Consider the following 16,918-nt stretch of genomic DNA (forward strand, 5'->3'; position numbering starts at 1 on the left):
GCAAATAATTTGCATACAGCAAGACTCACCTGTTTCAATTTAAAGTTGTTGATGTGTAACAAGGTTTCATCCAGGAAGTTTCTGCTTCCCAACTTCATACGGTCAGACAGCGGTTTGGGGGAGACTGTCCGAGATTTGGGTTTGTGTGAGGGCGAAAGGGTGGGTGGTTTGGGGGACGAAGACAGAGAGAGAGGCTTGGGTGAGGAGGAGAGAGACAAGGGCTTCGGAGAGGAGCAGAGGGAGACGGGCTTGGGAGATGAAGAGAGAGAGTTTGGTTTAGGTGAAGGAGAAAGAGAAAAGGGTTTGGGTGAGGAAGAGAGAGAGAAGGGCCTGGTGGGTTGGGGAGACGATGAGGCCTCCCTGCGTGGTTTGACCAGAGCCAAGGGTTTAGTACTGGCCAGCCCCGTAGCCTGGATCACACTGGTGTGCTGCTTGAGTTCTTCCTCCCTGTTCCTGGAGCTCTGGAAGACTAGGGATGTGGACTGGGACAGTGCTGGGGGCTGGGGTGAGGGTTTGAGCGGGTAGTGGAGGAAATGGAGAAAGGCCTCATCTGGATGTTTCTGAAGCAGACCACTCCGGCTGTCCCGAGCATTCTCGCCTTCAGCAGCATGGGTTCTCTTCTTGCTGATGGCAGTGCTCTGTGTCAGGCTCTGAGAGAGAGAGAAGAGGAGGGGGAGGACAGTTTCATGTCAGCTCTGACTCAACCCAGCCCACAATGGCAGCCCTGTTGGGCAACGCGGTCAGGCCCCCAGCGTGCCACCCACCAGCGGAGCTGCCCTTGACATTTAACTGAGATTAAACAGTCAGAGAGCGTCACAGTGTGCTTGGAACAAATCAGAAAGTATAACATTTTCGAAAGACAAACCATACAGACATGTCATGTTGAAATAGTGTATGCATGAGTCCAGATATATGGCTACCGAGTTCTAACAATCCAACAGGGACAGTTCGACTGGACAAGCGCCTGAAGTACACCTTAATCGTCCTCTTTACACGGCTCTCCTTCTCCGAGTCAGAATCGTCGCTGTCGTTGCTCTGATCGTCGTCGTCATCCTCCTCGTCTAGGTCGTCTGAGTCACTGCTGTTCACCCCGTCGCTGGAGATATCCGAGGAAGAACCTGATTCGCTGTCACTGTTGCTGGACGCCTCCACTGGTTTCTTGCTGAGTTTCTATAACAGAGAACAGTGACGGAGTCATTCCGGCCTGTACGGTAACTGAATACCATTGCAAAACAGCACACATCTCAGATGTCAATGTTTGTCTAGATCGCAGCCGCCCTTGCGGGACACTAACATTGCCAGATATGTTTACCACAAACTAGTCCTTTTTGGACTTGTTTTTCCTGGGTAAGCCCTATTATTAGTTGCCAGATCCTACTAACCTTCTCTTTAGTTTTCTGAACGCTCTTCTCCTTCACTTGGGTCCCATCCTGGTGGCTCTTGCGGCTTCTGACGCTTCCGTTGGTGGCTTTCTGTTTCTCCGTGTTCCCCTGTGTTGAGAACGTAGTGGTGGTTGTGCTGAAGCTGCTCCCAGACACAGTGGAGATCCTGCTGCCATTCACAGCGCCATTCACTCCTTTGACCATGAGGAAACAGACACCACAACTATCAAGTCAGGAACGACCACTTTTGTACAGTGATTATGAAAAGGAAAATAAGATGGAAGACGGGCGAGTTCTCTAAAATGATGACTTTTCAGAAATTTCCAAAGCACTTACTATTGGGAAAAATCTAATTACATTAGCAAAAGGATCTCCAGGTTAACATATTCACTGGTGAGACACCCGGCACCTGCTTACAAACTGATTTATGCATTAACATGGTCTTCCTATTGCCTCCAGGGTCAATTAAACATATTTGATATTGTACCTGTGCCCATAAGGACATCATTCTCTTTTATGCAGAAAAGTTCCTTGCTTCATTAAATTGTTTGCAGAGTAGGGAAAACATCTGGCAAGAGAGAAAGTGTGTGCGTGTCTGCCTACCTTTGGCTGTGGCTCGTCCGTTCTTGCTGGGGATGCGGGCCTGGAAGGGGCTGAGGTCATTGCTCTGCTGGAGTTGGGGTAGGAACATGGGCGGCAGCCCCAGGAGATGGGGAAAGAAGGCTGCAGCTCCCCGCCCCTGAGCCTCAGCTGCCCGCCACCATTCTTGGGTGTGGAGGGAGAGGAGAGAGAATGCATGAGAATCCATGCCAGGCTGATTTCACTGTTATTCGAGTCGTGTTTAATGCATCTCGGTGATGACACACTGTTTCAGACAGCCAGGGTTTACGGCTGTTCAACCTTTCCGTTTCTCTTTGAAAAGATCTCACCAGATGACCAGTGCATTCCACAGACTCACTGATTTCAGCCCATTTAATTGTAAACATGTTGAGAATTGTAAATCCCAGAGGATAGACGTAGCTCCACATTTGAGCCTCATACATGCTGGATATTTCACAGCTGCAAAAACAGTCTCGCGGGGACTTTCTCTTTCCCTTTAAAATGGCAAAAGCAATTCAAAATGGAGCCCTTCGTGCTTGATGAAGTTGAAAACGACATACTCCTGATTCATTTGTGATTCCAGACTTATACAAAAAAATTATCATATTCACAAGCTCTGGAAACTGTATACAGTTCCTGGTTGCGAACCAACACCATTTTCCTCTGAGTGTGACAGAAAAAAATGTATGTAACAAAACATTTAGCTTGATAAGTGTGATAGGTCCAATGTTTTTCTCAGAGGTCAAGGTGGTAGTGTGAACCATCCCAAAGTAGCGCACTATATAGGGAATAGGGTGCACGTCTGTTATTCACTGTCAGATACTGATACATTCCTAGTTTGTACTATTCATTATTAGACATAAACTAATGATATGCACTATCTTTTAGAATGGATTCTAGTCAAGGCCCTCCTACCTGGAAAAGCTGCCATACCTGGAAAGGCACCTAGCTGGGAGTGAGCAGCCAAGGCAGCAGACATCCCCAGGGAGCCCAGGCCTCCAAACTCTGAGCGCCCTGAGCTGGTAGTGTACAGACCAAATGCTGGGTGGTTGACGATGGGAAAGGCACTTGAGACCGTAGACATGTTGAAATGTTGATCGCCCGCCGCCCGGAACAAGTGTCCTGGAAAAGGGAGGAGGGATAACGGCATAATGAAGCATCTATATGAATTTAGTTACATAAACTATGTAGCTAAAATACCACAGCTAAATAATTCATCCGTATGACTGTTAATGTTTAATATCGCAATAAAGTGTCCTTACGGATCTGTTACAACATCCTCTGGATGGGAAGAGATCATGTTTTATGCATTATCAATAAAGACGCTGGTTAGTGGGTGTAAAGGAAAAAGACTCCCACGGATTCTGCTTGATCTGTTCAAACATGCTTTTGCAAATATGAGACATGGTTGTGGGAGGCTGTTGGGATTGTATTCAGAGGGAGATCATCATGCATGTTTAAAGTGCCTGGTGCTGTTGCTCGTGTTTGAATACGATTATAAAATTGCAATATCAACAAAATGGCCTCTAACATTTTGCATAATCATTTGCAAACCAGATGCAACTAACAGATCACTCCTGGTTCACCACTACCGGTACTCTCTGAAGGCTGACAAAAGAGAGATATTGTAGGCAATGTTCCCTCTAATTTTTTGGGGCACTGAACAAATTTTAGGTCTTGTGAGCGGAAACCTGAACATTATGTGAATTTTGTGCAACTTCAGGGACACGTTTACAGTAAACACTGAGGCTGTACTCTTATAGGTTTTAGACAGTAGCCAAGCGGCTATTTGATCATAATGTAGGCCTACCACCAAAACCAGTAGAGCAAATCCCATAACATTTTCACATGGAAATAGCTTTTGATTTCTATGACATAGCCTACAGTAGCCTATGTGTGGTGTTCAACACAGGCCTACACTGCATGAGACTAAAAAAAAAACGTTTTTACATTATGAAGGGCTTGACATTAATGAATGATTTGGTACTTGGTCTGTAACACCATGGGCTAGTTGACTGTAAATAACATTGTATTGTCTTGTATGATGCAAGAAAGCACATTACAAAATAAAATGCATTATTATTACTACCATACAGAGAATTAGACCATGTAGGCTACCGCTCTGCATACTGGCTTATTTGTCAAAAGACTCCAGCCACCCTAGTCATAGACTGTTCTCTGCTACCGCACGGCAAGTGGTACCGGAGTGCTAAGTCTAGGTCCAAGAGGCTTCTAAACAGCTTCTACCCTCAAGCCAAAAGACTCCTGAACATCTAATCAAATGGCTACCTGGACTATTTGCATTGCCCCCCCTTTTACGCTGCTGCTACTCTCTGTTATCTATGCATAGTCACGTTACCTCTACCGACATGTACATATTACCTCAATTACCGTCACTAACCGTGCCCCCGCACCGGTACCCCCTGTAAAAAGCCTCGATATTGTTATTTTACTGTTGCTCTTTAATTATTTGTTACTTTAATTTCTCTTTTTTTTGTTGGTTAAGGGCTTGTAATTAAGCATTTTACTGTAATGTCTACACCTGTTGTATTCGTGCATGTGACAAATATTTGGTTTTTAATTTGATTTATTTGCATATTCAAGCCGCTCTCAAAATACAACACTTCCCCTTTAATTAAGACAATTAGCTGACTGGCATTTCAAAGACAGCTCTTGTAGGAAGCAGTAACTCCCCATTGCTGAACTATACTTATCTATAACTGGGCTAATAACTCGCTAACTGCGCACTGAGCTGAACTAATCTGAAAAGCCGATTCACTCCAGGGTGATTGAATGACCGCTCCAATAGAATTCTACTCCGTTGCACTCTGGCTACAACAAAATCAGACTCAATCTTACAAAGTTAGATCTGTTTTGTTGCATTGAAAAGGGGGCTGATATAATGTTCATTTAAAAACGAATGGGACGAATTCGGTGAAGTACAATCTCGTGTATCTGCGCAGCATGGAATTTATTCTGCGCCACAGTCCTGGAGGAAGTGTGCGGTTTAGAAGGAATTAGATTTTTATTTAACTAGGCAAGTAAGTTAAGAACATATTCTTATTTACAATGACGGCCTACCCCAGCCAAACCCAGGTGACGCTGGGCCAATTGTGCGCCGCCATATGGGACTCCCAATCACGGCCGGATGTGATACAAGCCTGGATTCGAACCATGGAGGGCCGTGTCCGAATACCATACTAGCGTACTAAATTGTATGCCAACAAATTATGTTTTATAGTATGAATGATTTTCTTGTTATTTTTATGAATGGTTATTTTCGTGTCAAATCGACAATTGGCAACCCATCCCTTATGGGATTAATTGACACAAACAAACTTTACAATAATTCACTGTGGTAATTCCATGATAATTCTTCCGGTGTTCTCTGCATTGCGCATCGCATAAAGGGTGAAAAAAATATTCAAGCTAATAATACATAATAGTAAATAATAAGGTTACCCAAACAGTAATTATATCCCTAGTATGTGAAATAACAAAAATAGTACTCAATGCATCATATGAATTGGTGTCAAATTCCCCATTCGCTCGTTCTGGTACATCGAGTCAATTTGATTATCAGCTGTTGTCAAACACGTGAGTTTGAAAAGACAAGTGAATTCTTGTAGCTCAAATGCTGAAATGAGTATGCAGTTTAAGTATGTAGTACACTAGTATGGGTATATAGACACAACCATTGTTTCTCTCTGATCACTACTTCCCAGGACTCCTGGGAAATCAGTGGCAATTGTTACTGAGTGGATAATCTTGGTTAACCCAGAACTAAAACCTTGTGTAATTTCGTCAGTCGCTCAATTTGGTTTGGGGGGGGGGGTAGAAATTGAGATCTGTTTGGCGAAGGCGTCAACCCTCGCCAAAGCAATCTTATAGCTTGGAGGTAGAAGCTGTTCACAGACTGTGGTGCATCAATACTGCTTGCCGTGCGGTAGCCGAGAGAAGTTTGTGACTTCGGTGGCTGGAGTCTGACAATTTGTAGGGCCTTCCTCTGACGCCCCAGGTATAGAGGTCCTGGATGGCAGGGAGCTCAGCCCCAGTGATTTACTCGGCCGTACACACTACCCTCTGTGGTTCCTTGCGGTCGGACGCCAAAACAGTTCCCATACCAAGCGGTGATGCAGCCAGTCAAGATGCTTTCAATGGTGCAGCTGTAGAACTTTGAGGATCTGAGTGCCCAAATATTTTCCGCCTCGAGGGGAAAGAGGCATTATTGTTCATTCTTCACGACTGTGTTGATGTGTGTGGACCATGATAGTTCCTTAGTGATGTGGACACCGAGGAACTTGAATCCCTCGACTAGTTCCACAACAGCCCGGTCGATGAGGATAGGGATGTGCTCGGCACTCAGTTACTGTAGTCCACGATCAGCTCCTTTGTCTTGCTGATGTTGAGGGAGAGGTTGTTGTCCTGGCAACAAACTGCCAGGTCTCTGACCTCTCTGTAGGCTGTTTCATCACGTCAGTGATCAGGCCTACCACTGTTGTGTCGTCTGCTAACGTAATCATGGTGTTGGAGTCGTGCGTGGCCACTCCGTCATGGGTGAACAGGGAGTACAGGAGGAGACTAAGCACGCACCCCTGAGGGGCCCCCATGTTGAGGGTCAGCGTGGAGGATGTGTTTTTACTTACCCTCAACACCTGGCTGTGGCCCATCAGGAAGTCCAGGATCCTGTTTTAGAAAGAGGTGTATAATCACGGGGTCCTTAGCTTAGTGATGAGCTTGGAGGGCACAATGGTGTTGAATGCTGAGCTGTTGTCAATGAACAGCATTCTCACATAGGTGTTCCTTTTGTCCTGGTGGGAAAGGGCAGTGTGGAGTGCAATAGAGATTGTGTCATCTGTGGATCTGTCAGGGCGGTATGCAAATTGGAGTGGGCCCAGAGTATCTAGGATGATGATGTGACCAGCCTTTCAAAGCATTTCATGGCTACAGATGTGAGTGCTATGGGGCGACAGACATTTAAACAGGTTACATTGGCGTTCTTGGGCACAGTGCTATGGTGGTCTGCTTGAAACATGTACTGTAGGTATTACAGACTGGGTCAAAATGTGAAAACACTTGCCAGCTCATGCTCTGAGTAAGCATCCTGTTAATCCATCTGGCCCTGCGGCCTTGTGAATGTTAAAGGTCTTACTCACATCGGCTACAGAGAGAGCGATCTCACAGTAGTCTGGAACAGCTAGTGCACTCATGCATAGTTCTGTGTTGCTATCCTCATCTGTGGAAGCGAAGCAGTTTAAGCAACACCTTCACCCAATCCTGAAGTCCAACTAACCAGTGACAAAAACCCAAGTCCCGGAACTAATATTGCTCGTTATCTCATGCATCCTATAGCATGCCGACATATCTACAGTACTAGTTATATTTAGGTAGTCTGTCCACAAGAGATTGAGTGGACTGGCATAAGTAAATAAAACAATTTAATTATTTAAATATTCCCAACAGTCTATGTCCGTGTTGGCAAGACGAGCCCTGCATGTTGTCCTCTCTCACAGTCAGATAGACTAGAGTACTGAAGGACCATATTTAAATGGAAACTCAATTAGCAGCATAGACGTGCACAGAAGCTTGCACCTGCTGTTCTAACAGGCCATGTGCCAGCCAGGTGATTGGCATAATTCAAAAAGATGACTGAACACATTTCCTCATAAAATTACTAAATCCCCCAAATAAATGAAACTTGTCAACTTTCATTCTACAATCTAATTTCAAGTCAATTTATAATATGTTTATAAGAAAATTTATGGTCTGGGTTTGTGACTGGTATATAAACCCACCCTGTGCACTAACTCTTACAAGCAGCTTGCTTACAATTTACAATGCCTTCCCATTTGATTTCAGCCTTCCCATTTTCAATTTTAAAAAATTATTATAATAATTTAAAAAAATTAAAAACACAAACCAAACACTTTTTATACAAGAATGCAAATAAGTGTGTTATGCTGTAAATGGTAACTATAAAAGGATAATGTCAGGTCTAGATTATCTGCATGTAATTCCTATAATTCCCTGACATCTTGGTATTGTTAGAGAGAAACTGATGTAGGCCTAAATTATGTGGAGATAAGTTAGTAAGGCCTACACAAGTTTGCCATGAAAATAAAATATGGAGTTTCATGCTTGTCAGTTCAAATCAACCAACGTTTACTTTTTAATTGCATCTGTGACAGCAAAAGATCTATCAATTACTTATCTTATCATCCATTTCACTTCCATATAAAAATGAGCACTTTTCATTTCAGATTTCAATCAAGTCCTTTCGGTTGAACAATGTATGGGCTTAAAGAAAAATTTCCAATCCAGAATCGATTCAAAGCACTGTGAAATTAATGTTTTTTTCCCCCATTTCAACCTAAAAAGGTTAGTGATATCCAAAACCGATTGAGAATTAGTATCTGAAAATTGCCTTATAAAGTGCTTTCGCAAACATGAAAAGTACTGCGTGAGACAAGTATAATTTCATGAATTAAAACCACAAGTAAAGCATGCAAGTGTAATTAAATCACTTCGATAGAGCGTAACCAACACAGGAGATGTAATATCTTTACCTTTATCTTTGCTTTCCACCAGCGGGGATGAGAAATCTCTTAAAATAACCAAATGTGTTTTATTCTCATAACCGCTATGTTACTTCAGAGGTGCTGTGCTTTCTGCATTTAATTCCAGCTCTCTGTCCAAAATAGCTTATCTGGAGAAATCTCAGAGCGTGTTTGTTTGGTGTGTAGGGGGATAAAAATGTATAATGTCCGAGCAAAATGTCTAATGGCTTCTTTTTATTGTAACAGCATTAATTAATATTTTTTTGTATTTCTTATCATGAAAGAATAGGGAGAAAAAACAAATTCCAGTTGATAAATGTGCATGTTATTTTCTGGTCAGGGTAACCTGACAGTTTATGCATCACCGCTGCTCGCCACAATAGCGTCGGACACAATTAGTATTCAGAGAAAACAGAGGATGTTTGAGGCAGCGGAGGCCACAGCACTCTATTTGGCTGACAGACCTGTCAAATCACAACGGGCTAAACTGGTGCTAAAGGTTGTCAAGAAACAGAGCGGGTGTGCGACGTCTTACACAGAGGATTTTTCATTGCTGGTGTCGATTAATGCTAAAGCTTTTTAATTTCTCCACAAACTGTCAGGAAATAAAGTGTGAGAAGACGGTGCTTTCTTCATCTTACTGAACCCTCATAATTAACACTAAAGAATGCTCTTTTCTTGTTTAATTTGTAGTTGGAGAATAATGAAATATGATGAGTTAGAGGTGAATATAGCTCATGTATTCGCATGTAGCGTGATTGATCTGTGTGTGTGTGTGTGTGTGTGTGTGTGTGTGTGTGTGTGTGTGTGTGTGTGTTTACGTACCACAGGTGGTGAGAGGGGAGCCCAGAGCGGCGTGGGTGGGGGTGACGCTGCACTTTGAGGAGGGTGTCTTGGCCGAGGCAGGTGAGGAGCCGACGGAGGAGACCGCGGACGTGGTGATATGCAGGGAGGACGGGGCTGACGATGGGGAGGCCAGCCGCTCTCCAGACTCCATATCTGTCAAACACAATCCAATCAACACACCTACAAAAGGCAGGGGAAGAAAAGAGGTGGAAAAAACCCAACCCCCCCCACCCCACCCCACCCCACCCCACCCCACTGAGCCTCACATGTTAATTACCCCCTCAACAATATCTCTGGTTAGTTAAGGCCACTGGCCAGAGAATCTGACAGAGAGCTTTCACGGAGGCAACAGGGAAAGTAAGGAGAAGTATTTGATCACATTTTATGGACACACACACACACACAGAGACAGACAAAAGACACTCTTGGGTATACAGGAGTGTTTTATATAAGATGTAAAACTGGTGCCACTCAAGACTTGCGTTGCTAATGAGAATATTAGCGCTTTACTGTGGACAGTTTTCACAGGAATCATTGAAATCATTCCCAGCTTACAATGCAGCAGATGTTCCTCTTAAATGTACAGTTAAAACACTAATGGTGACTCGATTGGTAGATTTGCAGAGAGCTATCACTAAGCCATCTCTCGGTTGACACAGACCACAGTAGCTCTGCCCATCATCCAAATGAAGACACAGACAGGCTGATTCTTTAGTAGTCTCGTGATTTCATCACCCCCTAAATCTCCCAGCTTTTCCATGATTTATGCCACTTCCCTTTGTTGTGTTTCACAAAAGACCACATCCGAAAAGCCCCTTTAACAAGTGTTTAACAGCCCTGGCATCTTTGTTATTGTATCATTAGACATAAACTATTTCTAAATCTCCCCGGTGACTGTCCTCTGCAGCGGAGGCAGCTAGGCCTGCTGGTGATTACATCTGGGAGACAAAGCTATCCGCTGAATATTAAGTAACGTCCCTCCTCGCCCACCGACAACACTTACGAGACGACGCAAATGACATGAAAGCTGCAGCCGTGCGCCACTGAAAGGCCATGCTGCAGTGTGTGTGTGTGTATAGGTGTCCATAGTTGAATCAAAAACCTTCTAATTTATACTTAATAATTACAACAGTACTCTTTAAAAAGCTATCATCATAAAGAAACAATCTAGCCTTTTCTTTACGGGAGGATCATTTATTCTCAATTGCATGAAGATTGAACGAACCAACAAATATAGCCTAGATTTAATATAAGGTAGGCTAAATAACCCAAATCAAATATGAAATGATCCTACATTAGATACTAAGATTAGATTTAAATGGAAGTCCAGTCTGACTCACATGTCACACACACACACACTTTAATCTTTCCTTGATATCTGCCCACTTCTCTATTCTATTGTGAAATGTTGCAGAAATGATTTCCTCTTGGGCAATTCATTTCTGCTGCACAAGACAACGGACGTCTCTCTCTGGGGCGCCTCTCCGTCTATAACAGAAAAACTGTCTACAGAAATAATCTGAAAAATGTTCCCTTAAAAACAATCCCTCAAACCCCATTACTTACTAAACGTACATTTGAGGAAATTGAAAACGAAACATGAATGAGACGATGGCAAAGACGATAATTACAAAAATTATAAATCAAGCATTTTCTAGACTTAAGAGGCCAATCCTGCCTTAATGATCAGCTTGATTTTATAGGTTATTAAAGTGCATGGCACAGTGGCGCTGATATTCCAGGTGCTATAGAACCTATAGCACCTGGAATATAGCACCTGGGAAATTCATTTGACTTTGGAGTGTGCATGTGCAACTCATCTTGAGCCCCTGACAGCATGCCAAACGCAGCAGCACACATAATGCACGCATTCCTAACAGCAGCCTGCAGATCCCATAGAAGCCATGCTAATGTACAGGAGAGTATTTAGAGGAGAAATGGATCTGCCTAAAATCAGTCACGTTCTGCAGATATCACCCTTCCCACAATGCAGCTGCCTGCCTGGAGTGCAGGTCATGCCGCAAACAAGATATGCCCCTTCCTTCAGACAATTTGATGTGCTTATAAAACAGACTCGTCTTTTTCTTAATGAAAACCCCACACACCTCCAAATGCCACTGACCACTGAAATGCCATGAGCTCATTAGGCCTGTTGGTTGCGGTGGAAAATGCCATGTCTGTGCTCCCTGCAACTGTGTGTGTGTGTAAGCCTTGCCCTCCTGGTGTAGCCAGGTTGGTCAGTGTGTGTCGGTTCGGTGTGTGTGTGTGTGTGTGTCATCCGTCTTATTATCCGCAAACCCAGCATAACAGATGGCTGATGCTAAACAGTGATAATCCCACAACAGAGTCATCAGCATGGATCAGCAGTATTCAGGCTGCCGACAGACAAGATGTCTTCTCCAGCTAATGGAAGGTGCAGGGCTGCTAGAGATCTAGAGTATAATACAGAATGCCTTGACCCCATTCAAAGTCCGCTAGAGAGCTTCAGCATGCTACCGCACTATACTACTAGCCTCTCGCCATGCACTCTGCGTGCGTCTCAAGTGGCACCCTATTCCCTGTGTAGGGCACTACTTTTGACCAGGGCCCTGGTCAAGGGTAGTGCACTATATCGGGAACAGGGTGCCATTTGGGACGAACATGCCTGTTCCACTAGTTACAGCCCTGCTGTATGTCACACCTCTGTCACTTCACACTAGGGATTCATATTTTCCTGAAAATCGACCAAATTTCAATAAAGGGAATAATTCATGTTTATTCAGAGAGTGCAGGGAAATAAATCCATTTAAAGCTTTAAAACCCAAGATATGGTTACTCAGGGTTCTTCCAAAATGAGATTGTTGCTGTTCCACATTACAGTCTGGCTGCACCCCCATGTAAAGCTTCCACAGCAAGTCATACTGATATTTAGTAATGACAGTAAACTTTGATCGCCAATGACATGGTTGTGAATTGCGAAACAGGCCGTTTATAAAGTCAAAGCGTTATGTACCTCAATTCATTCAGTGCATTTCAGCAGAATGCCTAGGCTATCTGGACACAGAACGCTCTCAGGACGCACCCCAAATAGGCCATAGCGTTTTTGAATCATACAAACTCTAACGGTAGTCAAACAAAAAACAAGTGACCAAAGTTGCTAAGCTCGCTAGATAACCTCCAATGAATGACAGAATATCTCCTATTTGGCTAAATCAAGTTGATTATACAGATAGCAGATCAGCTCATGAATAACGGGGGAGATGGAGAGGAAATTGTTTAAATATCAAGATCTCTTAACGGGGACGAACTCGGTTAAAATAAATATCCATATCTACTCTCATAGCGTTTGTTGATCACACATTCTCTACTGACGCTCCCATATGGGCAGCAGTACGACACAGGGCAGAGAATGTTAAGAGCGGTATTTTGACCTGCATAGGCATGTGCTTTGATAATCCAACCTATGGATTACAGAATAAAGTTAGGATTCTTCTTGCGAGACAAGAGTCTGGATTTTGGGTTTAAGTGGGATTGGTACGATAGGCTATTTTCCTATGCTCTATATATGGCTTTATAAGGCCACCATGTGAGTGAGTCAATAGGTAAATAATGCGATAATGTAGCCTAAATGTTCCTGATCAGTGATTGATGAGCAAACGCATAAATGGGATATCACTTCCACTTGTCCAGCCAGAGATGAATTAACCATTCAGAGAGATTCTGTGACACAGGGTAGGACAGGCTGCTAATGATCGTCTTTATTCTAGTTTGCTCATATATTAGCTCATCAGAACATTTTTATACACTACCTGAGTGAAGAGAAAAATACCGTTGTATAAAAACATTCTGATCAGCTAATATATGAGCAATCTAGAATAAAGACGATCATTAGCGCACACCTTAATTTACCTAACAATTTCCCCAGCCTAACTGTTACCAAATATTTTTTAAACTGAGATTCAGTGAAAACAAAGAGCCGACATTGATTGATTTACCTAGAGTCCCCCATGCTGGTCTCAAAGCAGCGGGATGAGGGTGCTGAAATTATCATCTAGGTGACCACACACACACACACACACACACACGACTATTACTTTAAATTGAACAAAAAATATAAAAGGCAACATGTAAAGTGTTGGTCCTATGTTTCATGAGTTGAAATAAAACGTTCCATAAGCACAAGTTTATTTCTCTCCAATTTTGTGCACAAATTTGATAACATTCCAGTTAGTGAGCATTTCTCCTTTGCCAAGATAATCCATCCAACTGACAGGTGTGGCATATCAAGATGATTAAATAGCATGATCATTACACAGGTGCGCCTTGTGCTGGAGACAATAAAAAGACACTAAAATTAGCAGTTGGCACAACATAATGTCACATATGTTTCAAGTTGAGAGAGCGTGCAATTGGCATGATGACTACAGGAATGTCCACCAGATTTGTTGCCATACAATTGAATGTTAATTTCTCTACCATAAGCGGCCTCCAACGTCGCTTTAACCTTTGGGATAGGGGGCAGCATTTTCACTTTTTGATGAATAGCGTGCCCAGAGTAAACTCCCTCCTACCTTGTCCCAGATGCTAATATATGCATATTATTAGTAGTATTGGCTAGAAAACACTCAACTTTCTAAAAATGTTTGAATGATGTCTGAGTATAACAGAACTCATATGGCAGGCGAAAACCTGAGAAAAATCCAACCAAGAAGTGGGACATCTGAGGTTTGTAGTTTTTCAAAGCTTGGCTAACCGAATTCACAGTGGGATATGGATAAAGTTGCGCTTTCTACGGCTTCCATTAGATGTCACCTGTCTTTAGAAACTTGAATGAGGATTCTACTATAAAGGAGGGGCTCATGAGACCTGTTTGAGTCAGTGGTCTGGCGAGTGTCTCAGGCTCGTGACGCGCGCTCCTGACAGAGTTACCTCTCGTTCCAGTGCTTTTCTTCAGACATAGGAATTCTCCGGTTGGAACATTGATGTTTTATGTTAAAAACATCCTAACGATTGATTCCATACATCGTTTGACTTATTTCTACGACCTGTAACGGAACTTTGAGTTTTTGTCTGGACGAAGTACTTACGCCTCATGAAGATGAATTTGTGGGCTGAACACGCTAACAACAAGTGGCTATTTGGACATAAATGGACTTTATGGAACAAATCAGACATTTATTTTCGAACTGGGATTCCTGGGAGTGCCTTCTGATTAAGATCAAAGGTAAGTAAATATTTATGGTGTTATTTCTAACTTCAGTTAACTTCAAAATGGCGGATATTTCTCTGGCTGGATTGGGCTCTGAGCGCCGTTCTCAGATGATGCTTTTTCCGTAAAGTTTTTTTGAAAACTGACACAGCGGTTGCATTAAGGAGAAATCTATCTTTAATTTTGTGAATAACAGTTGTATCTTTTATCAATGTTGGAATCAAAACATTACTGCACTCAAGTCGCCAATGTAAACAGATTTTTGGATATAAATATGCACATTATTGAACAAAACATACATGTATTGTGTAACATGATGTCCTATTAGTGTCATCTGATGAAGATCATCAAGGGTTAGTGATTAATTTGATCTATATTTCTGGCTTTATGTGACTCCTATCTTTGGCTGGAAAATGTCTTTTTTTTTTACTTGGCTATGACCTAACAATCATATGTTGTGCTTTCGCTGTAAAGCATTTTTTTTTTTTTTCATCGGCCACGATGGGTAGATTAACAAGATGTTTATCTTTAATTTGCTGTATTGGACTTGTTAATGTGTAAAAAATATTTTAGAATTTTGCGCACTGCCTTTTCAGCAGAATGTTGTCGAGGGGTTCCACTAGCGGAACGCCTGCGCTAGAAAAGGTTAAAGAATATGGCAGTACGACCAAAGACCACGTGAAACCACGCCAGCCCAGGACCTCCACATCCGGCTTCTTCACCTGCGGGATCATCTGAGACCAGCCACACGGACAGCTGATAAAACTGAGGAGTATTTCTATCTGTAATAAAGGCCTTTTTGGGGGGGGAAACTCATTCTGATTGGCTAGGCCTGGCTCCCCATTGGATGGGCCTGGCTTGTACCCATGGCTTTGCCCCTGCCCAGTTGTCAAATCCATAGATTAGGGCCCAATTCATTTATTTCAATTGACTGATTTCCTTATATGAACTGTAACTTAGTAAAATCGTTAAAATTGTTGCGTTTATATTTTTGTTCAGTCTAGTGTAACAGTTGCATATTACTTTGGGAGTTTCGGTATAGGCAAGAATTTGATACATGCCTTCAAGTGCATTAGCCTTCTTCATTCCAATATTTTCATCATCAGTTGATCATTACTAAGGTGAGTGTTCCTCTCTCTGTGCTTTTTCTAGGCCCAATGGCTGTTTCCTCATCTCTTCTCTCCGCTGCACCTCCACTGTGATGTTCTCAACTTCAGTTTAAATCAATTTTGCCTACTGTTTTGTAGAAATCTGACTTTTCTTTTGTGTGTGTGTTCGGGCTCATTTAATTTCTGTGATGTCATACCAGGCCTGGGCTCTGGCTTTCAGCTCACCGGGCTTGGATCGGACATGGATAGAATTGTCAGTTCTGAGGAGAACTCAACCGTATTTCAGGTCTCATGTGCAGTCTGGCAGTGTCAATTATGCATGTGCTTGGAATTTATGACGACTGTGTGTGAAGTAAACAAAAGGCTTCCATGCGACATACATTTTGCTTGCCAATCTGCTGCTGCATATGTTGTGTATTTCGTGGAATTTCAATAGTATGACATTGGTGGGGAAAATGTTGTAATTTCCCAGGTCTTGTAATTATTTATTTTTTTGGAAATGTGAAGAGTGATCCTGGGATCCCGGCTACCAATGTTTATCCTTACTTTACACATAAATGAATAAGTGACACAAACCATAAGTAAATGGAGAAATAAGCCTAACACTCTAGTTCACGTGAAACCGTGGTCTGTGGATGCACTGCATTCATTCTCTATGACCTTAAATGGTGTAATGATTAGCTGTAGCCCCCGACATTGACTCGGGACAAAAACAATCTCTTGAAGCGTGAGCAGTGTCTTAACCTGGCCCTCTGCATGGTTGCCTGGTGACACTGGTAGATTATTTTTACCGACACAAAAATCACCGGTGTCCACTGAAAACAATTAACGAGGCTTCTGCTACACTGGACAAATAGCTGGGCCACTGTTGAGACGGCGTGATTTGCGCCACAGTGGGATCGATGGATGGAAGGGGTTGTTAAAAAGGCAGAAGAGGATAATCCGACCTGAACAGCACATCACAGAGCCAGAGAGAGAAAAAATATATAACTTTCACCCCCACCTGACTCCCAATCCCCTTCCGAGTTCACCAAGCAGAAGTGAATTATTTGTGGGTCTTTTTTTGTATATACTTCTGTGCGTCTGCCTGCGAGGATAGTAGCTCACTGTGGTGGCTGGTTGATACAGAGGAGGTTGGTCGGGAAATTGGAAAGTGGCTCAGGTCAGCATGGCTGGATGCATCTGTAGTTCACTGGTAACATTCGTAGTTCAGATGAAATGCCAGGACGGCTCCAC

At 42.9% G+C, this 16,918-nt stretch overlaps 1 protein-coding gene across 9 annotated transcripts in view; it reads right to left on the reverse strand.

Annotated features, from left to right (window-relative positions):
* Positions 1 to 16,918, reverse strand: part of LOC109866128 (bromodomain adjacent to zinc finger domain protein 2B) — a 98,364-nt gene that overhangs the window by 39,081 nt on the left and 42,365 nt on the right. For 6 of the 9 annotated variants that reach the window (XM_031794497.1, XM_031794530.1, XM_031794524.1 and 3 more), the window contains 6 exons: positions 9,365 to 9,538; positions 2,898 to 3,104; positions 1,986 to 2,147; positions 1,383 to 1,576; positions 976 to 1,170; positions 30 to 650 (listed from right to left, as the gene is read on the reverse strand). In XM_031794497.1, coding sequence (XP_031650357.1) covers positions 30 to 650; positions 976 to 1,170; positions 1,383 to 1,576; positions 1,986 to 2,147; positions 2,898 to 3,104; positions 9,365 to 9,536 — 1,551 coding nt within the window. In that variant the 5' untranslated portion in view covers positions 9,537 to 9,538. The remainder of the gene's footprint in view (positions 1 to 29; positions 651 to 975; positions 1,171 to 1,382; positions 1,577 to 1,985; positions 2,148 to 2,897; positions 3,105 to 9,364; positions 9,539 to 16,918) is intronic. The other 3 variants (XM_031794522.1, XM_031794517.1, XM_031794507.1) reach the window with 1 other exon arrangement.

This window comes from Oncorhynchus kisutch, linkage group LG2, assembly GCF_002021735.2.
Source record: "Oncorhynchus kisutch isolate 150728-3 linkage group LG2, Okis_V2, whole genome shotgun sequence".
Lineage (NCBI taxonomy): Eukaryota > Metazoa > Chordata > Actinopteri > Salmoniformes > Salmonidae > Oncorhynchus > Oncorhynchus kisutch.